This window comes from Oncorhynchus nerka, linkage group LG14, assembly GCF_034236695.1.
Source record: "Oncorhynchus nerka isolate Pitt River linkage group LG14, Oner_Uvic_2.0, whole genome shotgun sequence".
Classification (NCBI taxonomy): Eukaryota; Metazoa; Chordata; class Actinopteri; order Salmoniformes; family Salmonidae; genus Oncorhynchus; species Oncorhynchus nerka.
The window spans coordinates 79,769,822-79,793,318 of record NC_088409.1 but is presented as its reverse complement, the minus strand read 5'-3'; the positions used below and the strand labels follow the sequence as shown (position 1 = coordinate 79,793,318).

Below are 23,497 nucleotides of genomic sequence, written 5' to 3'. Positions count from 1 at the left end.
TGGTGATTCCTTGGTGATAGTATATCTGAACCTCTATTCCTAACCGAACCACATCCATTGTTGAGGCCACTCCTGCTCTCTCCGCTAATGTTTCATATGTATTTATGTTCTTTGTGCTAAATGGTAAATGTGGATCAGGGTTGGAGAGAGGGTAAGTGGTGGTGAGGTGCAGTGATACTGACAGTGGCATCTGACCAAGTGCTCCATATAGGATGACATCACACTTTTAGGGCGTGTTTGAGAGAGTGGGGGAGGAGAGAGATGAGGGCAGTTGTCAGCGAGGCATGAGCTCAGAATATCAATGAGAGAGGACAGCACTAACTCGCAGGCACTGAATCTCACCCGTCTCTCCCAGTCCCAATCCCCGCCCTCTCCTTCCTTCCTTCCTTCACTCCCTCACTCCCTCCCAATCTATAACTCCTCTCCTCGCTGGCTTTTATCAACAGGCCTGACACCTGTCATTTTCTCTTCCCTCTCTCCTGCTCTCCCTCTCTCAGAATCTGCCTCTGATGGTGTAACCAGTTCTCTTTGTCTCTCACATACTCACCGCCCCTGATATTGCTGGTAGATGGTGTATTCACAGTGGCTTCAAAAAGTATTCATACCCCTTGACTTATTTCAAAATGTTTTCTGTTACAGCCTGAATTTAAAATGAATTAAATTGTTTATTTTTACAAAATACCACATAATGACAAAGTGAAACATGTTTTTAGAAAATGTTGCTAATTCATTGAACATGTAATACAGATATATCTCATTTACATAAGTATTCACACCCCTTTGCTATGACACTCCAAATTGAGCTCAGGTGCATCCAATGTCCATTGATCATCCTTGAAATGTCACTACAACTTGATTGGATTCCACCTGTGGCCAATTCAATTGTTTGGACATGATTTATAAAAAAAAACACACCTGCCTAACAGTTGAAACAGTTGAAAGTTCATGTCAGCGCAGAAACTATAACATGAAGTCCAAGGAAATTCCATAGATCTCTGAGATAGAATTGCAATGAAGCATATATCTGGGGAAGGATATAAAACCATTTCTAGTGGTGAATGTTTCCAAGAGCACAGTGGTCTCTATCAATGGGAAATTTAAAAATATGGAACTACCCAGTCTCTGCCTAGAGCTGGCCATCCGACCAAACTTGCGCAACCGGGCAAGAAGGACCTTGGTCAGGGAGGTGACCAAGAACCCATTGACCACTCTGACAGAACTACAGAGTTCTTTGGCTGAGATAGGAGAGCCTGCCAGAGGACAACAGTCTCTACAGGATCTCTCCAATCTGGGCTTTATGGGAGAGTGGCCAGACGGAAGCCACTCCTGAGAAAAAGGCACATGACAGCACACCTGGAGTTTGCAAAAAGGCATGTGAAAGACTCTAAGAGCATAAGGAAAAAGATTATGTGGTCTGATGAGACAAAAATTGTACTTTTTGTCATGATTGCAAATTGCTATATCTGGAGAAAACCAGGCACAGCTCATCACCCATCTAACACTATTCCTACCGTGAAGCAGCATGGTAGCAGCATCATGCTATTGGGATGCTTTTCAGTGGCAGGGACTGATAGACTTGTAAGGATAGAGGGAACAATGAATGGAGACAAATATAGGTAAATTATTGATGAAAACCTGCTTCAGAGTGCAAGCAACCTTGGACTTGGGGGTGAAGATTTACTTTCCAACAGGACAATGACCCCAAGCATGCAACCAAATCAATGTTGGAATGGCTTCAGAACAAGAAAGTGAAAGTCCTTGAGTGACCCAGCCAAAGCCCAGACTTGAATCCCATTGAAAATCTGTGGAAAGACTTGAAGATTGCTGTTCACCACTGCTCCCCATCTAACTTAACAGAGCTGGAGAAAATCTGCCAGGAAGAATGGGAGAAATACCCAAATCCAGATGTGCAAAGCTAATGCAGATATACCCAAGACAACTCAAAGCTGTAATTTCCACCAAAGGTGCTTCTACAAAGTATTGTCTCAGAGGTGTGAATACTTATGTAAATGAGACATTTCAGTATTTCATTTTGAATAAATTTGATCAAAATTCTAAAAACATGTTGTACTGAGAAGTAACCAAACACTTTGAAATTTGACATATGGAACAACTTTGAAATTTGAAGTTTGAGAAACATGGATGAATGTCTAATTGTGACATGAGACTGTGGAATCTTGTTGGGTATTGTGTGTAGATTGTTGAGAAAAAATGTATAGTTAATCCATTTTGAATTCAGGCTGTAACACAACAAAATGTGAAATAAGTCAAGGGGTATGAATACTTTCTGAAAGCACTGTATATTTATTTACCATCTTTTCTCTTTCTCTTTCTCACTTGTTTCTACCTCTTCCTAACTGGTCCAGATGCCTCACCCTGTTATCCATCTCCCTGATTTATGTTGCTCTCTCATGAGCTCTATACCATCTCCTACTCATGTCTCCACCCCTCTCTTCCCCTCCCTCCCTCCCTCTCACCATCCACACACTCTCTCTCTTCCTCTCTCTACCACCCTGTTTGCCTCGTCTTTCATTATCTATACTCCCCCCCCTCTCACCCCCTCCCTCCCTGGCGGTCTAACTCCAGACCCAGGGGAGGGCTCTTTGAGGGTCTACAGACTTAATTACTGTAATGGGGTTTCTGACACTTCCGACTGGGGAGGGAGGGAGGTTATTGGTTTTATATAAGAGCCTCTGTCTTCAAGCAAACAAAAGTATTCCATTGGTCCTTAGAGAAGCCATTCTTTCCAGAGCACCACAGCAGCAATTTGGGGCTCTTTTCATTACTCCCTTCATTATTGTGTGAGCGTGTGTGTGTTTGCGTTTGTGTGTTTAGAGGCTTGAGAAACTCTTAGTGAAAGTGTTAATTAAGCATTTAATGAACGCTGAATAATTTGAGTGGTCCCAGAGTTTTTTTTTAGGTTCCTCAGCTTGTTTGTCGTTGTTTGCGGGAGGGGAAACGTTCTTCATAAGTCTGCAGTTCTCTGTTATGGCTCGGCAGGGAGTAAGAACCAAGCTGGGCCAGAGCTGGGCCTGGGGAACAGACTGCCACTGCAGCCTTAAAAAGGGGGAGAGGAAAAGAGGAGGAGAGGAAGAAAGCCTGCCAGAGTCATTTGCCAAGTTCTGTACATCACCATCAGTTCCTTTCAATGTTTATCAATCACATCCATGTCTCAGATGTCTGGTTGGAGGAGGAAAATGAGAGGCAGACTGGCACATAGACACATGCAGGCGCAAACTGTACAGTCATGGCCAAAAGTTTTGAGAATGACACAAATATTAATTTTCACAAAGTCTGCTGCCTCAGTGTCTTTAGATATTTTTGTCAGATGTTAGTATTGAATAGTGAAGTAAAATTACAAGCATTTCATATGTGTCAAAGGCTTTTATTGACAATTACATTAAGTTGATGCAGCGTCAATATTTGCAGTGTTGACCCTCCTTTTTCAAGACCTCTGCAATCCGCCCTGGCATGCTGTCAATTAACTTCTGAGCCAAATCCTGACTGATGGCAGCCCATTCTTGCATAATCAATGCTTGGAGTTTGTCAGAATTTGTGGGGTTTTGTTTGTCCACCCGCCTCTTGAGGATTGACCACAAATTCTCAATGGGATTAAGGTCTGGGGAGTTTCCTGGCCATGGACCCAAAATATCAATGTTTTCTTCCCCGAGCCACTTAGTTATCACTTTTACCTTATGGCAAGGTGCTCCATCATGCTGGAAAAGGCATTGTTCGTCACCAAACTGTTCCTGGATGGTTGGGAGAAGTTGCTTTCGGAGGATGTGTTGGTACCATTCTTTATTCATGGCTGTGTTCTTAGGCAAAATTGTGAGTGAGCCCACTCCCTTGGCTGAGCAGCAACCCCACACATGAATGGTCTCAGGATGCTTTACTGTTGGCATGACACAGGACTGATGGTAGTGCTCACCTTGTCTTCTCCGGACAAGCTTTTTTCCAGATGCCCCAAACAATCGGAAAGGGAATTCATCCGAGAAAATTACTGTACCCCAGTCCTCAGTAGTCCAATCCCTGAACCTTTTGCAGAATATCAGTCTGTCCCTGATGTTTTTCCTGGAGAGAAGTGGCTTCTTTGCTGCCCTTCTTGACTCCAGGCCATCCTCCAAAATTCTTCGCCTCACTGTGCGTGCAGATGCACTCACACCTGCCTGCTGCCATTCCTGAGCAAGCTCTGTACGATCCCGCAGCTGAATCAACTTTAGGAGACGGCCCTGGCGCTTGCTGGACTTTCTTGGGCGCACAGAAGCCTTCTTCACAACAATTGAACCGCTCTCCTTGAAGTTCTTGATGATCCGATAAATGGTTGATTTAGGTGCCATCTTACTGGCAGCAATATCCTTGCCTGTGAAGCCCTGTTACGGATACAAGTATCCTGTGTGTGTATTTGCTTTCTTTCCTTCTGCCCTAGTCACAGGTGTCACTCATCAGTCGCCAATCAGAAGACACACCTGCTCCTTTCCCTTACCCAACCACATCCCCTTTCCCTTGGTTGTCTCTGCAGTGATCTCTCTTTTGTTTTTGCACCTACATGTCACATTTGTCCGTTATTATGTGAGTATGTATTGTTGTGGTGTATGAATGTTTGTTTGTTGGTGGGAAAAGGGGATACCAAGACAAGTCGCCCATGGGCATACACTTCCCGTAGGAATACATTGTCTAAGAACCCTAGTTAGAACTGTGCGGACCACCCACTGTATTTTATTGGTTAGTTAGCTAGCGGTTATTGAAGCAAGTAAGACTAGCTTAGGGGTATTTGGATCTTTATTATTTCTTTCTTTGGGTCCAGCTCAGCCCCCCCCCACCCCCACCCCCCCACCTTACCGTGTGTTTAACAAACAAATAAACCATAAGTATTTGACAGTAGATGTATGCTGTCTGTTGTTATTAGTTCTCACTGTTCCTTTTCACTGTTATAATTTGCATGAGATATGTTACGGGTCTCGTTTCCATCCCCCCTAGACTGCAGGGCCAAAGGGGTTCGTAACAAGCCCTTTTTGTGCATAGCAATGATGACGGCACGTGTTTGCTTGCAGGTAACCATGGTTGACAGAGGAAGAACAATGATTCCAAGCACCACCCTCCTTTTGAAGCTTATAGTCTGTTATTCAAACTCAATCAGCATGACAGAGTGATCTCCAGCTTTGTCCTCGTCAACACTCACACCTGTGTTAACGAGAGAATCACTGACATGATGTCAGCTGGTCCTTTTGTGGAAGGGCTGAAATGCAGTGGAAATGTTTTGGGGGGATTCAGTTCCTTTGCATGGCAAAGAGGGACTTTGCAATTAATTGCAATTCATCTGATCACTCTTCATAACATTCTGGAGTATATGCAAATTGCCATCATACAAACTGAGGCAGCAGACTTGGTGAAAATGTATATTTGTGTCATTCTCAAAACTTTTGGCCACGACTGTACTCTCTCTCTCTCTCTCTTTCAAACACACACACACACGCACAGGGGAGGTCTTTCCTACAACCTCCAACTGAGAGGCAAGTCCTGTTGGTTGGTGGGAAGTCAGGAATATAAATGGCCTGCTTCACTTCCCATTAGTCTGGCTGAGTCAGGGGGCAGCAGGGCGGCGGTATGGTCAGGTGCTGCTGAGTGAACAGACACAGAAAACACTTTCTGTTTTCTCTTCACCCTTGTGGCTATCTTTCTCATGTTAAGTCACCTGCCTTTAATCACACTATCACCCCTCTCCCCAAACCATTAAGATTGTTTTCTAATTTTAAGGGGGTTTAGAGTGGATATTCACATCATTCTAAACTGGAAACAGACTTTAGCTTTGAAATATCAAAAACGTCACTTTGAATGTAATGTGCCATTTTTATTTTGGTATTATTACATTATGTTCTATTTACATTTATGAAATGTAGGCCTATTGCAAGGGGCCCTGGCGCTGAATGAACCAGTAGCCTACTTAATTGATATTTTTAGATTCTCAAAAATAGACTCAAGAGTTATGGTTTATAAACTCTTCGATATTTGTCCTGAAGTGGTTGTATGGGTGAGGTTAACATGGTGTGGGTTTCCTCCTTCGTGTCACTGGCGGCAGGTGCGTAAATAACACCTTCATTAAACTCGAATAAATAAAAGTCCCATGGTATCCGCGCGCGTCACTCACCTGAAAGCCCCTCATCAAAACCCTCATCGATCGTGGCTCATCTGTTCACAGTCGGTGTCCTAACCGATACCCCGTCCCTCCCTACCGTACAGGGGCTTGTTAAAATTATATGACTGTGGGCTAGGTGTCTCACTCGCAGTGTAATTTCGCCGAGTGCTCCGTCCCGTGGACGTTACACCAGAACGAGCAGATTAGACAGGTCTACTGTGGACCGGCTCAGTGTCTACTCTTTATCACCTTTCAGTTTCCATCAGAGCTAGGCTAGGCTAGACAGTAGCTTGGTAATACACGACACTAATGAGTTCTACACACTGACGGGGTTTAAAGTGAAAACTGTCGATACATGGCTATAGACATTCTGGACTCGAAGTAATTTGACACATACGACACCTCTTTGGGTGGGTGAGGGCTGAGGGTCAGCAAATGGTTAGTTTATCCAGGCACCGGGGAGGCATGGAAAGCAACAGAACTGTGTTTGATTTATTTTGCCCATCTGTTGACATCTTTACAACTTGATCATCAGTCTTGAACGTCAAGATCGCGCGCAACAGCATGGTTTCCCGCCACCTCTCATTCTGGCAAATGCACTATGAGATAGGTTTAATGAAATGGGCAGTTATTGAACTGATTTGCATAGTAACTATAGATTGAATGTTTGCGTTCTGTGTGGCTCTCTGGGCTTGGATGAGATTTCTCAGCAGTTTAATAACCTGTACAACTGACTTTTGATAATAATTTGGACCTTTTCGTTATGTTTAGGCTATAGCCTAGTGCTTGTGTTGTTCATATTTGATGAGATGATTCAACTGGCAACATTGAACGACAGTCTACTCACTTATTATAGTAGTAACATTGAACGACAGGCTACTCACTTATTCGCTACCGTGGTGGTGGTAGGCTACATCGTCCATCTTAGTCTCTCTCTCCCCTTCCCAACTCCTCTATCTCCCTGTCTGTCACACACGCTCTCTCTCACTCTCTCTCTCACACACAGTCCTGTTGAGCAAATGAGCGCTGCTCCTATTCGGGTCTTTGGATTTGCAGTGAGTGGCATGTTTCAGAGCGTCTAGTTCTCTGACCAGCTTCTGTATGTACATGCATGGACAGGACACGATCTGAACCACTATCGCAGACCACACTTGCATCAAAAGCGCACGGAAAGACTCTGAACACTGCATTTTGCCGGTAAGTGTGTGTGTACCCATTCTACATTTCTATCGTGGCATGTCTGTCTAATTCCCAGCAGTTGGATCTGTGTGCAACAGCACTGACGTCAAGTTAATACTGTTTTCTATCACATTCATAGCCACTGACAGACAGTAGAATGTTAATGTGTCATTTCACGATCCTCTACTTGATGAATGTGTTCTAAAGCCCATGTATGCTAAACGGGGAGCAGTGCTCTGGTTTCTCCAGTGGGACCAATGCAACCACCACATCCCATATGAGTGATGGTGAGAACGTTTAATATAAACGTTATAAAGATGAACATTATTGACTTTGACAACTGAAAACAAAATGATGTCAGAATAAGATTAGGAGGCTATTTCATGCGTTATGAGTTTTCCACGGGGCACAAAGAAACAGAGAGCTCTCCGATCATCTGCAACCCCTTTATTTTTATTTTTAACTAGACAAGTCAGTTAAGAACAAATTCTTATTTACTGTGACGGCCTACACCGGCCAAACCCGGACGACGCTGGGCCAATTGTGTGCCGCCCTATGAGACTCCCAATCACGGCCGGTTGTGATACAGCCTGGAATCGAACCAGGGTCTGTAGTGACGCCTATAGCACTGAGATGCTGTGCTTAGACCGCTGCGCCACTCGGGAGCCCCGACTCGTTCTCACTCTCGTAGCTCCGCGGCTTATCCTCGTATCCATTTCAGTGACTCCAATAATATCGAGTGGCGGTAGCGAGCGTATTGACTGTGTGTGTATGGGGCTCGATGGGGTCACCCCAGCCGGGTTAATTGAGTTAGCAGCCCGCGCCTGGTGGCTGCGTGACAGTGGAGAAAGGAAGGGACCCGGGATGCCCTGGTGGGTCTGGGACGCCCAATTATTTGTGCAATAGCGGTCCAGCTAGTGGTTAAACGATCCCCGGGAACGCGTGTGTGTGCGTGTGTGTGGTTATGTCACACATGAGTACCAGTGACTGTGTGTAAGAGAGACACGGAAAGTGTAAATTCTTGTGAGAAGTAGTTATGTTTCAGGTTCCCTTTGGTCCTTTTGCAACAGTGTTCTCGAAAACGATGTCACACTATAGCTGTCTTTAGCCCCTACACCATCACTACGGCACTCTGTTGTGTGTGCAGAATCTGGCAGGCGGCGATAAGAGTTTGTGGGAACCGGCCTGCTCAGAAACTCCAGTACCGCTGAATGGGATCCGTCAGGGTCCATGACCACTTTGATTAGAAGAAAATAAACATTTTTACAGTATGGCGCTGACCCGGGTCTCCAAGCCCGGTCTGTGTGGTTGCGCGTGCAGGGCAGGCGGCAGGAAAGCCAGAGACGCGTGCGCCCTCCCCTGCTCCCATTCTATACGATAACCTATTGTGCGCTGAAATGAATTGGATAATAATAGCATTGATCTGAACCTGATCCCTCGGGCGTGGAGCCCTTCGGTCCATTGATCGTATCTAGGATTTATGGAGGGTGGTTAGGGACCTAGGCCATACTCTGGCCAAGATGGGTGTGGTGGGCTTTTGTGCATAACAGAGGTTTTCTTGTGTGCAATGTTTATGTATAATAATGTTTTATTTATGTGTGTTTTCATGCTTATGTGCCTGGAGTTGTTTGAACTGGACTTTGGCCTGCTGCTATCTATGTGCTCCTCCTGATAGGTTATATATTAGAAGAGCTTGACAACTGGTTGGGTACTATGCATCATCCTGAGTGTATTTATGATGCATTTAGACTGTGTGTGTGTGTGTGTGTGTGTGTGTGTGTGTGTGTGTGTGTGTGTGTGTGTGTGTGTGTGTGTGTGTGTGTGTGTGTGTGTGTGTGTGTGTGTGTGTGTGTGTGTGAGAGAGAGAGACAGAGAGAGAGAGAGAGAGAGAGAGAAAGATTATTTGTGTGTGTGAATCCGCGTATAAGAATGTGTGTATGGACTGTGCAGGACAGAGAGCAGCATTAATATCACTCTCAGACATTAGACCTATCATGTCTGGTATAGAGCCATTCATCAGCCTCTCCTCTCATAGTGATGCCACTCAGATCCAATCCATTAGCCACGCAGTGTGGGCAACACAAGTTCATGTCTGCCCACTTCAAGAGGACTCAGTTAGTGTGTGCTTTGATTCTGTAATTGTTTTAAGGACAGATTGGATGTAAGTGTGTGTGTCCCTCTCCATGCTCGAGGCTATCCTACCAATTTGTGTCTTTGTGTGTATGTTGATAAGAGATACAGCATAAGGTGGGTGTCTGGGGAGTGTGAGTAAGTATGTTTGTAATGTGTGTGTGTGAAAGAGGGGGAGAGTTGTGACTCGTGATGGATGATGGAGAGGATAGATAATGACATCTTGTGAAGAAACACCATTCCCCCTTCACCGCAGTACCCCCCCCCACCCCCCCACCCCACACTTGTTAGCAAATGTGTCAGCTAGTGATGCCATGCAGGAGCATGCAGGGATTTGTAGTTTTGCTTGATGTCTACTTTGATGCTAATTAGCATTTTTTAATCAGAGTGTAAATAGAGCCGAATATATTGATGAAAGTCACCTTGTCCAAGAGAGATTTACATGGTTATCAAAATATCACTCCAGGGTAAGCCTACATGAAACACTGCCCTTATTTTAAGTGTTTATAAAAATCCCATACGGAAAAATGAATAGTGGATAAACAATTGGAACCATTTCCCTGTTTGACCGCTAGGTTTTATGGGTATTATGACACCTCCACTGTGGGGCTCTATTCACAGTCAACCCTTTTTCTGTCACCCTTTTTTCTTCCTATTTTCCCCTTAAGAGAGCAACAAATATTTTCTACCTCACTCCATCTCTCCCTTGATTGCACTTTCTCTCTTCCCCCTTTCCCCCATTCCCATTTGGCAAAAACTGGTTGAATCAACGTTGTTTCCATGTCCTTTCAACTCCAAAAATATATGTTATGGGATTTGCAAAAAGTATTCAGCATAAGGGCATTTTGTATTTTTTCACGCAACTTTTAACCTAAATCCAATGACATGGTGAGATTTTTTGTTGATTTCACAATGAAATTACAATAGTTGACAACTCAATCAAATTTAAATCAAAACTAGACATTGAATTGACATCTGTGCCCAGTGTGTTCTCTCCTCACACACAGAGAAACAACTCTGCCTCCACCACTCTTTCTCCCCCTCTCCTCTCCTCCTCTCTTCCTCCTCTCTATAGTTCCTGTACTGGCTAAAGTTGAGCAGGTGTGAATAGCAATGTTGATTTGCAGTCTGGTATCTCATCAGTGGGAGGCAGGTCATTGATGTGATTGTGTCTCTGTCTCCAATGTCTCTCCCTCCGAACAAACATCATCTTCCTCCCCTCCTGTCTCCCTCCACTCCTATCCTGTTACAGATTATGCAAACCACAATTATAGTTAGATCTAGTTATACACAGACATGCTCAAATTCAGATTCTGGACACACATACGCTGATATAATGCAGACTGTTTGTGTGTTGTTCTTTCTCAGACTCAAAAACAATGACTTTGGTGTGTACTTATTTTTATTATTTTTTCAGTGTGCGGTTTATACTCTTGTTTATGAATACTAATTGTTCCTGCCAAAACCAGCACTGGACCTAGATCCACTGCTGTGCACAGGGGTTATCTCAATTTTTTACACACAAAACCAATATTTGGTGTACTGGAATATAGTAGACGTCAGGTCATCATAGAGTACATATTGAAAAGTTTCATTCCAAAATGCCATATATCCATTTTCTGAAATGTTGTTAAATTAGCTTACATTGTTTAAAGAACTTATGAAAGAGATTGGTGTGTTTTTTTCACTATCTAATCATGGCATGGGTTTGTTCAATGACAGACATGTATTTGTTTAAAATCTATCACTTGATGGTTTCATTTCAGAGAGACATATAATAATGTTTTTTGGCAAAAAGCTGTATTTTCACATCACTCAGAGAAATAAGAAGTACTGCCTGGTTTTACTGAGTTAAATGTAGCAAATAACTACACTTTTAATAATGAAATTGACAAATTATACATTTGTAACATCAATATTTGTAAAATAATTAGAAATAATAATTCAAACAAGTAATGTGAGATTTGTATGTAAAACATTTACATTTGACATTTTAGTCATTTAGTAGATGTTCTTATCCAGAGTGACTTACAGTAAATGTAGTCATCTGAAGATACTGTAGCTAGTTGAGGCCACCACATATCACAATCAAATATACAAGATACGAACATTCTATTCCAGCTAAACAATGGATATATAGCTTTTTGCTAAAAATACATTTTCATACACATCTAAAATCTGAGAACAATAATATTTTACACACAAACGAAGACACCCATAAGAAATCCTTTCTGATGAAAAAACACAAATGTTAAAAATTGGTGGATACATCGTTTTGGAATTAAACTCTTCAATAATGAATTGTAGAAAAAGATAATCACAATTACAATGTCTGCCAAGTGTAAATGAAAGGGAAATACAACTCACTGGCTTGATTTGGTAGACTAGTGACAGCCAAACAAACACAGAGCCAGATGCTCACACACTGTTGCCTCAACACACACCCAGGGCCTCAACACACATCCTGGGCCTCAACACACATCTTGGGCCTCAACACACACCCTGGGCCTCAACACACACCCTGGGCCTCAACACACACCCTAGGCCTCAACCCACATCCTGGGCCTCAACACACATCCTGGGTCTCAACACACACCCTGGGCCTCAACACACACCCAGGGCCTCAACACACACCCTGGGCCTCAACACACATCCTGGGCCTCAACACACACCCTGGGCCTCAACACACACCCTAGGCCTCAACACACACCCTGGGCCTCAACACACACCCTAGGCCTCAACACACACCCTGGGCCTCAACACACTCCCTGGGCCTCAACACACATCCTGAGCCTCAACACACACCCTAGGCCTCAACACACATCCTGGGCCTCAACACACATCCTGGGTCTCAACACACACCCTGGGCCCCAACACACACCCTAGGGCTCAACACACACCCTGGGCCTCAACACACACCCTGGGCCTCAACACACACCCTGGCATACTACACATGTGATGTATTGAGGATCTGGAGCAGTCTGCCCACTTTCCAAATCTTTGATCTCTCTGCTCACTTTCCTGAAGCAAAACATGTGTGTGTTTGTGTCTGTGTGTGTATGTGTTATGATGATGGGTGTGTATTGCTGTTTGTCACAATCCACTATAGTGAAAAGCCATTCTCAGACTTATCGAACTTCTGAAACCTGAGATAGTGATCTCTGTTATTTTATACTTTTTTACGTGTGTGTGTGTGTGTGTGTGTGTGTGTGTGTGTGTGTGTGCTACTAACTCTCACCATCTCATGTCAGAATTAGATGTTCATCCATGTTTCTTAAACGTCAAATTTCAATGTTATCCCAAATGTCAAATTACAAAGTGTTTAAGGTGAAGTTTAGGCATTAACTCAGAAATGTAAGGTTAGGCATTAACTACAAATGGTTAAGGTTTGGGATAGGCTTAAAACAAAAATACATTTCAAACACTGGATTTGGGCTTGAATCATTCCATCTCTGTCCACAACACCTTAGCAAAACCAAAACATCCTTGAAGGTAACCACGCTCACTGTTGCCCCTAGTGGCCAGTTTCCACATCATCAGACATGGATGGACATTGAATACTGACTTGTATCACAGGTGACCTGGCTGGTATGTGTATGTATGTATGTGTGTGTGTGTGTGTGTGTGTGTGTGTGTGTGTGTGTGTGTGTGTGTGTGTGTGTGTGTGTGTGTGTGTGTGTGTGTGTGTGTGTGTGTGTGTGTCCTCACAACCAGTTCTGCAGAATGTCCATTCCTGCCTGTCTAAATAACTCCCCCACACCATTCCCATCCTTCCATCTCTGCCTGCCCCTCCTCTCCCTCTCTCTCTCCTCTCCTTCCCTCTCTCTTCTCCTGCCCTCATCCTCTCTCTCCATCTTCCTAACCCTCCCTCTCTCCTCCCCTACTCCCTATCGATCCATCCAAAGTCATGAGTCACAGAGCAACATCATCTCCCTGATTGATGGGTGTCAGAAATCAATCCAAAATAACTTTAGGAAAGAATGACAGAATGAAAGAAAGAAAAAAAGAGCATCTCAACAGACAGTACCCTTAGTCATCTCTGTGTTGTAATCATGTATTCCATCTTCTGTCTCATCGCCCCTCCCTCCCTTTACCTCCCGAGTGGCGCAGCGGTCTAAGGCACTGCATTTCATTGCAAGAGGCGTCCCTACAGACCCTGGTTTGATTCCAGGCTGTATCACAGTCGGCTGTGATTGAGAGTCCCATAGGGCGGCGTACAATTGGCCCAGGCTCGTCCAGGTTAGGGTTTGGCCGGGGTAGACCATCATTGTAAATAAGAACTTGTTCTTAACTGACTTGCCTAGTTAAGTAAAGGTTAAAAAATAATAATTCCCTCTCCTCCTTTTCTATTGAAAGACAGGCTCAGGCTCCACTGGGGGGAAAGGAAAGAGACCAAGACCCAAGAGATACACTGACAGACAAGAAGAGAGATAGCCTCAGTGGTCCCTAACTCTCTAACGGTAAGGGTAGCAGAGGAGACATACAAGAGGCAGTGTGTTCAGGAGAGCCAAGGGCATTTGGGCTGCGTTACCCCTTTAGCCCTCTAGTGGGCGCCCTCCTCTCTCATATCAGGCCTGGAGGGACATGGCCATCTGAAAGACTCCTCTCTCTACCACCTTCCACCACTCCCTCTATCAGTCTCTCTTTTCAACAACGTAACGCTAATCAACCCTCGTTGCCATGGAGAAGACATACTCCCTCACGGCCCACTACGATGAGTTCCAGGAGGTCAAGTATGGTGGTCGCTATAGCAGTGGCACCCTTAGCAACGGCATGAGCCTGCACTTGGGTGGGAGCCTGGACCGTAATGTTGGGCGGGGCCGAGGCAAAGGGGGTGGGGCTAGTGATCGGAGTCGGGACCTGAGTGGCATCAACAGCGGACAGGGACTTCCTCGATGGAGCCGCAGGGAGATCTGCCTGCTCTCTGCTCTGGTGTTTGCTGCGGGGATGTGTGTCATCCTGGGCAGCATGCTGGCACTCAAATACATCTCCCTCGACTTCCAGCAGGAGGCGCACTGCAGACAGGACTGCCAGAAGAAACGCTCGTTAGTCCGAGCTGCACGCTTCGTCCAGGCCAACATCGACCCCACCATCCAGCCCTGCCAGGACTTCTACAGCTTTGCCTGCGGCGGCTGGCTACGACGCCATGGCATCCCAGAGGACAAGCTGAGCTACGGCATCATCACCGCCATCGGAGAGCACAACGAGGAGAAGCTACGACGCCTCCTACTGGAGCCCGTGCGCCGGCACACCGTGGACTCGGCTGAACGCAAGGTGAAAGAGTTCTACCGCTCCTGTGTGAACATCCAGGAGATTGACAAGCTGGGGTCGGGGCCCATGACAGAGGTGATTGACAGCTGTGGCGGGTGGGACCTGGTTGGAGTGCCCTCTGGTGGTGCGGGGTGGGAGAGCAGTACTGCACCAGCCAGACCAGACTTTGATGAGCTGCTCTATAGGACCCAGGGGGTGTACAGCACAGCTGTCTTCTTCTCTCTCACTGTCAACGTAGACGATAAGAACTCCTCACGCAACGCTATCAGGGTAAGAATGTGTGTATGTATGTGTCTGTCGGTCTGTGAACACCTACTGTTTATCATCTGCCAGATGTACCATCTGTTTACTTACATGTCGGTGTTGTTTACACGTGTTCATATGTGTTCTCTTGACTGTATGTGTATTTATAGATTGATCAGGAGGGGCTCACACTGCCTGAGAGGACTCTGTACCTGGGGCAGGATGAGGACAGTGTGAAGGTAAAGGATTACCCCCTCCCTCTTTCTATCCACCACTCCATCTCTCCATCTGTTCACTTATCGACCCACTCCTTTCTTTTCCATCTATCCACCTGTTTGTTCCTGTCATCGCTGTTCCCTTTGTTATCCTGTCTGCTCCGTCATATGTCACACTGCTGTCCATTGACCATTAATAATGATGTCATGTTGTTGTCCAATGTCCATTAATGATGATGTCATGGACAGATCCTGGCAGCTTACAAGGCCCTGATGGAGCGTCTGCTAAGCATGCTGGGAGCTCACAATGCCACTCAGAAGTCCAAAGAGATCCTACAGCTGGAAACACGCCTGGCCAGCGTAAGTCTATGTCTGTGTCTGTGTGTGTGTGTGTGTGTGTGTTCAGTTCTAATGTTTCTTCCCCTCTGTTTCAGATCACTGTGTCTGAGTATGATGAACAGAGAAAGGACATCAGCATTATGTACAACCGCATCACCCTGAGAAAACTACAGCACATCGCTCCCAGTGTGAGTACCACACACACCACACACACATATGTATTGTGTGTGTGTGTGTGTGTGTGTGTGTGTGTGTGTGTGTGTGTGTGTGTGTGTGTGTGTGTGTGTGTGTGTGTGTGTGTGTGTGTGGGCAGAAGTATGATGGATTAAAAGCTGAACTCCAGCAGAGCATTGTGAAGAGTGTGTGTGCGTGCGAGGCGGGGGGACATTCTACGCCCTGAAAACCGTTCATACTCACGCCTCTGTGGCTCAGCGAAGCTGTCCGCCCTGCAGGGATAGAAGAAGACCAACGGGGGGGCTACGGAACGAGGGAGGTGGGAGGAAGAGAGGGAGAGAGAGGGTAGAGAATGGGAGAGGACGGGATAAATGGTGGTCGACGGGGACTACAGAAGGAGGATGGAGGGAGGAGGGGGAAGGAGACAGAGGGGAACCGATGTAGGAGCATATGGAATGAATCTGGGGGAGAGAGGGACTGGGCGGGTAGAGAAAGAGGGAGTAGAGGGGGGAAGACAGGAGGGGAGAGCCATAAGGTGCGTTGGAGAGCAGCAGAAAACTGATGGAGAATTCAGAGCTGCTCCATCACTTCTGATTGGAGAAGAAGGGTGGGGAGGGGAGGGGAGAGAAGGGGGGAGTGAACATGAAAGGAGAGAGAGATGGATGATGTGAGCTTCACTAGCATCACTCATAAAACGAGAGAAAGAAACATGAGAGAAAAAGAAAGAAAGAAAGAATACAAGAAATGTGAAAGAGATTACTAAAAATATGCAAATGGTGAGTGGAATTGACATACAGAGAGACAGACAGATGGATGTAGAGACAGACAGCAAAACCCAGGGGAGGAGTAATAGACAGTAGCTGTAACTGTTGGTTAGACAGATGGACAATTAGATATACAGATGTAGGATCTTAATTGATCACTCTTTTGTTGCCTTTGAATTTTATTGCACATCACAAAATGCAAATTTGTAGTGTATTTGGATTTTAAAACGACTTCTAAGGTTTGTAATTTCCACTTTGAAATTTCTGACTTGATTTACCCTAACAAAAAATGTATCAATTGCTACAAAAATGTACATTCATTATAATCCACATAATAATTCACATTTCCTGTTGCTGAAGGATTATTTTCCTGCTCAGGATTATCAGTCCACGCTCAGACAGACAGACATGGTCAAATTATGTTCATACTGATTTATCCCTCTCCACCTTTCCCTCTTTCACTCTCTTTCACTCTTATCTACTATCCCACTATTGCCTGTTAATAATAGTGGGAGATTATGAGACCATTTGGGATTACAGGGATGCTGTATGCTCCAAAGTTAAGGAGGAACTTTGTGTTGTGGATGACCTAAACTGTGAGCAGGGGTTTCTAACAATCTTTTTTTCTTATCTTGCTAAAACTCAAACCTCCTCTCCTCTCCTCTCCTCTCCTCTCCTCTCCTCTCCTCTCCTCTCCTCTCCTCTCCTCTCCTCTCCTCTCCTCTCCTCTAACCTGTCTCTACAGCTGCACTGGAAACGTTTGTTGGACAGAATCTTCCATGATAACTTCTCTGAGGATGAAGAGATTGTGGTGTTGGCTACTGACTACATGGAGAAAGTCTCAGAGATCATCAATACCACCTCCAAAAGGTGAGAGAGATAGGGAGAGTGGGAGGAGGGGAGGAGGGGAAGGGTGGGAGGAGGGGAGGGGAGGGTGGGAGGAGAGGAGGAGGTGAAGGGTGGGAGGATGGGAGGAGGGAAGTGTGGGAGGAGGGGAAGGGTGGGAGGGAGGGTGGGAGGAGGGAAGGAGGTGAAGGGTGGGAGGATGGGAGGGAGGGTGGGAGGAGGGGAGGAGGTGAAGGGTGGGAGGAGGGGAGGGGAGGGGAGGGTGGGAGGAGGGGAGGAGGTGAAGGGTGGGAGGATGGGAGGAGGGAAGGGTGGGAGGGTGGGAGGAGGAGAGGAGGGAAAGGGTGGATGAGAGGCAGAGGAAGAATGCAAAGGTTAGCGAGTTACATGGAACATCAATGGCATAAGATACATGAGTTTTGAGGATGAATTTTTGTAGGAGTTGCTGAATTAGTGTGTGTGGCCTTTACTAGGGCTGTTACTATACGTTGTGTCATGTTGTAGTGTCATAGTGTGTATACACATGTTTTACTAGGGCTGTTACTATACGTTGTGTCATGTTGTAGTGTCATAGTGTGTATACACATGTTTTACTAGGGCTGTTACTATACCTTGTGTCATGTTGTAGTGTCATAGTGTGTATACACATGTTTTACTAGGGCTGTTACTATACCTTGTGTCATGTTGTAGTGTCATAGTGTGTATACACATGTTTTACTAGGGCTGTTACTATACCTTGTGTCATGTTGTAGTGTCATAGTGTGTATACATTTGTTTTACTAGGGCTGTTACTATACATTGTGTCATGTTGTAGTGTCACAGTGTGTATACATTTGTTTTACTAGGGCTGTTACTATACCTTGTGTCATGTTGTAGTGTCATAGTGTGTATACACATGTTTTACTAGGGCTGTTACTATACATTGTGTCATGTTGTAGTGTCATAGTGTGTATACACATGTTTTACTAGGGCTGTTACTATACATTGTGTCATGTTGTAGTGTCATAGTGTGTATACACATGTTTTACTAGGGCTGTTACTATACATTGTGTCATGTTGTAGTGTCATAGTGTGTATACACATGTTTTACTAGGGCTGTTACTATACATTGTGTCATGTTGTAGTGTCATAGTGTGTATACATTTGTTTTACTAGGGCTGTTACTATACGTTGTGTCATGTTGTAGTGTCACAGTGTGTATACATTTGTTTTACTAGGGCTGTTACTATACGTTGTGTCATGTTGTAGTGTCACAGTGTGTATACATTTGTTTTACTAGGGCTGTTACTATACGTTGTGTCATGTTGTAGTGTCACAGTGTGTATACATTTGTTTTTGAGTGTGTGTGTATGTGGGGGTGTTGTGCTGTTAAAGGCAGCTCTTGCCAGACTCCAGAGGTGGCTGTGAGGGCTAGTGAGAGTCAGGTTGCCTGTTACTACTGCTGACAGCTCTCCAATACTGACTGGTGTTATACTCTACTCTACACTACACTACACTTCACACCTGTCTGTCTGCCAGTCTGTAGTAGTCTGTCTGTAGCCTACTATCTCTCAGTTCATTTTAGTTCATATAATTACAGTTACAATTACAGTACATATCAATTGATGGTCTGTCTAGCTTTTTTATCTTTCAATACTCTATACCTCCAACCTCCCTCCCTCATCCTTCATACCCCCTCCCCCTCTCCCCCTCATCCTTCATACCCCCCTCCCCCTCCCTCATCCTTCATACCCCCTCCCTCATTCTTCATACCCCCTCCCTCATCCTTCATACCCCCCTCATTCTTCATACCCCATCCCCTCCCCCTCCCTCATTCTTCATACCCCCTCCCTCATTCTTCATACCCTCCCTCATCATTCATACTAACTCCTTCCCTCATCATTCATACCCCCTCCTCCCTCCCTCATCATTCATACTAACTCCCTCCCTCATCATTCATACCCCCTCCCCCTCCCTCATCACTCATACCCCTCCCTCATCATTCATACTAACTCCCTCCCTCATCATTCATACCCCCTGTTACGAATCCCTTTTGGCCCGACAGTCTAGGGGGGGATGGTAATGAGACCCGTAACATAACTCATGCAAATTATTATTGTGACAAAGTAAAAGTGTGCACGAAATAACCACGACAACAGAAATCTACCATCAAACTCTAGGTTTATTTATAAACACACGGTAATGGGGGGAGCAGGAAAAGGGGCTGAGCTGGACCCAAGAAAAGAAACAATAAGTATTCAAAAACACCCCTAAGCTAGACTAGCCTACTTTAACAACAGCTAACTAACTAACCAAAAATACAGTTGGTGGTCCGCCCAGTTCTAACTAGTGTATTTAACAAAGTTCACCTACGGGTAGTGTATGCCCATGGGCGACTTGTCTTGGTTTCCCCTTTTCCCACCAGCAAACAAACACAAACACCATAACCAAAAACAATACTCACAGGTGATGACAAAGTGCTATGAGGTGCTTAAACAAAAGAGAGGTTAAGACACAAAGCGAGAGTGAAACACAGAGACCTACAGACATGGCATATACAGAGAGATTGAGCTAGAGATTGAGCTTTAGAACAAACAAATGATGGGGTTTTTAAACCATGGGGAAGGAACTGTGATAGGGTAGGAAATAGGAGGAGGTGTGTCTTCTGATTGATTGTTGACTGATTGGGGAGTGATGGTTTTCACCTGTGAGGGGAGAAGGAGAGAAAAGAAACACACACACATGATAACTGTATCCGTAACACCCCCTCCCCCCTCCCTCATCATTCATACAAACTCCCTCCCTCATCTTTCATACCCCCTCCCTCCTCCCTCATCATTCATACTAACTCCCTCCCTCATCTTTCATACCCCCTCCCCCTCCTCATCATTCATACAAACTCCCTCCCTCATCTTTCATACCCCCTCCCTCCTCCCTCATCATTCATACTAACTCCCTCCTCATCATTCATACACCCTCCCCCTCCCTCATCCTTCATACTAACTCCTTCCCTCATCTTTTATACCCCCTCCCCCTCCCTCATCATTCATACTAACTCCCTCCCTCATCTTTCATACCCCCTCCCCCTCCCTCATCATTCATACTAACTCCCTCCCTCATCATTCATACACCCTCCCCCTCCCTCATCCTTCATACTAACTCCCTCCCTCATCTTTCATACCCCCTCCCCCTTACTCATCATTCATACCCCCTCCCTCATCCCTCATACCCCTCCCTCATCCTTCATACTAACTCCCTCCCTCACCATTCATACTAACCCCTCCCTCATCCTTCATACTAACTCCCTCCCTCATCATTCATACCCCCTCCCCCTCCCTCATCCCTCATACCCCTCCCTCATCCCTCATACCCCTCCCTCATCCTTCATACTAACTCCCTCCCTCATATTTCATACCCCCCCTCCCTCTCTCCCTCTCTCATCCTTCATACACCCTCCCTCATCCTTCATACCAACTCCCTCCCTCATCCTTTATATCCCCTCTCTCCCTCCCTCATCCTTCATACCAACTCCTCTCTCCTTCCCTCATCATTCATACCCCTCCCTCCCTCATCCTTTATACCCCTTCCCTCCCTCATCCTTCATAACAACTCCCTCTCTCCTTCCCTCATCATTCATACCCCCTCCCTCCCTCATCCTTTATACCCCTTCCCTCCCTCATCCTTCATAACAACTCCCTCTCTCCTTCCCTCATCATTCATACCCCCTCCCTCCCTCATCCTTTATACCCCTTCCCTCCCTCATCCTTCATAACAACTCCCTCTCTCCTTCCCTCATCATTCATACCCCTCCCTCCCTCATCCTTTATACCCCTTCCCTCCCTCATCCTATATAACAACTCCCTCTCTCCTTCCCTCATCATTCATACCCCCTCCCTCCCTCATCCTTTATACCCCTTCCCTCCTCATCCTTCATAACAACTCCCTCTCTCCTTCCCTCATCATTCATACCCCTCCCTCCCTCATCCTTTATACCCCTTCCCTCCCTCATCCTTCATAACAACTCCCTCTCTCCTTCCTCATCATTCATACCCCCTCCCTCCCTCATCCTTTATACCCCTTCCCTCCCGCATCCTTCATAACAACTCCCTCTCTCCTTCCCTCATCATTCATACCCCCTCCCTCCCTCATCCTTTATACCCCTTCCCTCCCTCATCCTTCATAACAACTCCCTCTCTCCTTCCCTCATCATTCATACCCCCTCCCTCCCTCATCCTTTATATCCCCTCTCTCCTTCCCTCATCAGTCATACCCCCTCCCCCCTCCCTCATCCTTCATACTAACTCCTTCCCTCATCTTTTATACCCCCTCCCCCTCCCTCATCATTCATACTAACTCCCTCCCTCATCTTTCATACCCCTCCCCCTCCCTCATCATTCATACTAACTCCCTCCCTCATCATTCATACACCCTCCCCCTCCCTTATCCTTCATACTAACTCCCTCCCTCATCTTTCATACCCCCTCCCCCTCTCTCATCATTCATACCCCCTCCCTCATCCCTCATACCCCTCCTCATCCCTCATACCCCTCCCTCATCCTTCATACTAACTCCCTCCCTCATATTTCATACCCCCTCCCTCTCTCCCTCTCTCATCCTTCATACACCCTCCCTCATCCTTCATACCAACTCCCTCCCTCATCCTTCATAACAACTCCTCTCTCCTTCCCTCATCATTCATACCCCCCTCCCTCCCTCATCCTTTATATCCCTCTCTCCTTCCCTCATCAGTCATACCCCCTCCCCCTCCCTCATCCTTCATACTAACTCCTTCCCTCATCTTTTATACCCCCTCCCCCTCCCTCATCATTCATACTAACTCCCTCCCTCATCTTTCATACCCCCTCCCCCTCCTCATCATTCATACTAACTCCCTCCCTCATCATTCATACACCCTCCCCCTCCCTCATCCTTCATACTAACTCCCTCCCTCATCTTTCATACCCCCTCCCCCTCTCTCATCATTCATACCCCCTCCCTCATCCCTCATACCCCTCCCTCATCCCTCATACCCCTCCCTCATCCTTCATACTAACTCCCTCCCTCATATTTCATACCCCCTCCTCTCTCCCTCTCTCATCCTTCATACACCCTCCTCATCCTTCATACCAACTCCCTCCCTCATCCTTCATAACAACTCCCTCTCTCCTTCCCTCATCATTCATACCCCCTCCCTCCCTCATCCTTTATATCCCCTCTCTCCTTCCCTCATCAGTCATACCCCTCCCCCTCCCTCATCCTTCATACTAACTCCTTCCCTCATCTTTTATACCCCCTCCCCCTCCCTCATCATTCATACTAACTCCCTCCCTCATCTTTCATACCCCCTCCCCCTCCCTCATCATTCATACTAACTCCCTCCCTCATCATTCATACACCCTCCCCCCCTCCCTCATCCTTCATACTAACTCCCTCCCTCATATTTTCATACCCCCTCCCTCTCTCCCTCTCTCATCCTTCATACACCCTCCCTCATCCTTCATACTAACTCCCTCCCTCACCATTCATACTAACTCCTCCCTCATCCTTCATACTAACTCCCTCCCTCATCATTCATACCCCCTCCCCCTCCCTCATCCCTCATACCCCTCCCTCATCCCTCATACCCCTCCCTCATCCTTCATACTAACTCCTCCCTCATATTTCATACCCCTCCCTCTCTCCCTCTCTCATCCTTCATACACCCTCCCTCATCCTTCATACCAACTCCCTCCCTCATCCTTTATATCCCCTCTCTCCCTCCCTCATCCTTCATACCAACTCCCTCTCTCCTTCCCTCATCATTCATACCCCTCCCTCCCTCATCCTTTATACCCCTTCCCTCCCTCATCCTTCATAACAACTCCCTCTCTCCTTCCCTCATCATTCATACCCCCTCCCTCCCTCATCCTTTATACCCCTTCCCTCCCTCATCCTTCATAACAACTCCCTCTCTCCTTCCCTCATCATTCATACCCCCTCCCTCCCTCATCCTTTATACCCCTTCCCTCCCGCATCCTTCATAACAACTCCCTCTCTCCTTCCCTCATCATTCATACCCCCTCCCTCCCTCATCCTTTATACCCCTTCCCTCCCTCATCCTTCATAACAACTCCCTCTCTCCTTCCCTCATCATTCATACCCCCTCCCTCCCTCATCCTTTATACCCCTTCCCTCCCTCATCCTTCATAACAACTCCCTCTCTCCTTCCCTCATCATTCATACCC

General features: G+C 46.1%; 1 protein-coding gene across 1 annotated transcript in view; it reads left to right on the top strand.

Annotated features, from left to right (window-relative positions):
* The first annotated feature begins 13,809 nt into the window (after window positions 1-13,809).
* LOC115141307 (endothelin-converting enzyme-like 1) overlaps window positions 13,810-23,497 on the top strand; it is a 42,859-nt gene continuing 33,171 nt past the window's right edge. The window contains exons 1-5 of the mRNA XM_065027147.1: window positions 13,810-14,983; window positions 15,127-15,195; window positions 15,421-15,531; window positions 15,606-15,698; window positions 17,194-17,318. Of these exons, the coding sequence (XP_064883219.1) occupies window positions 14,123-14,983; window positions 15,127-15,195; window positions 15,421-15,531; window positions 15,606-15,698; window positions 17,194-17,318 (1,259 nt within the window). The 5' untranslated portion in view covers window positions 13,810-14,122. The remainder of the gene's footprint in view (window positions 14,984-15,126; window positions 15,196-15,420; window positions 15,532-15,605; window positions 15,699-17,193; window positions 17,319-23,497) is intronic.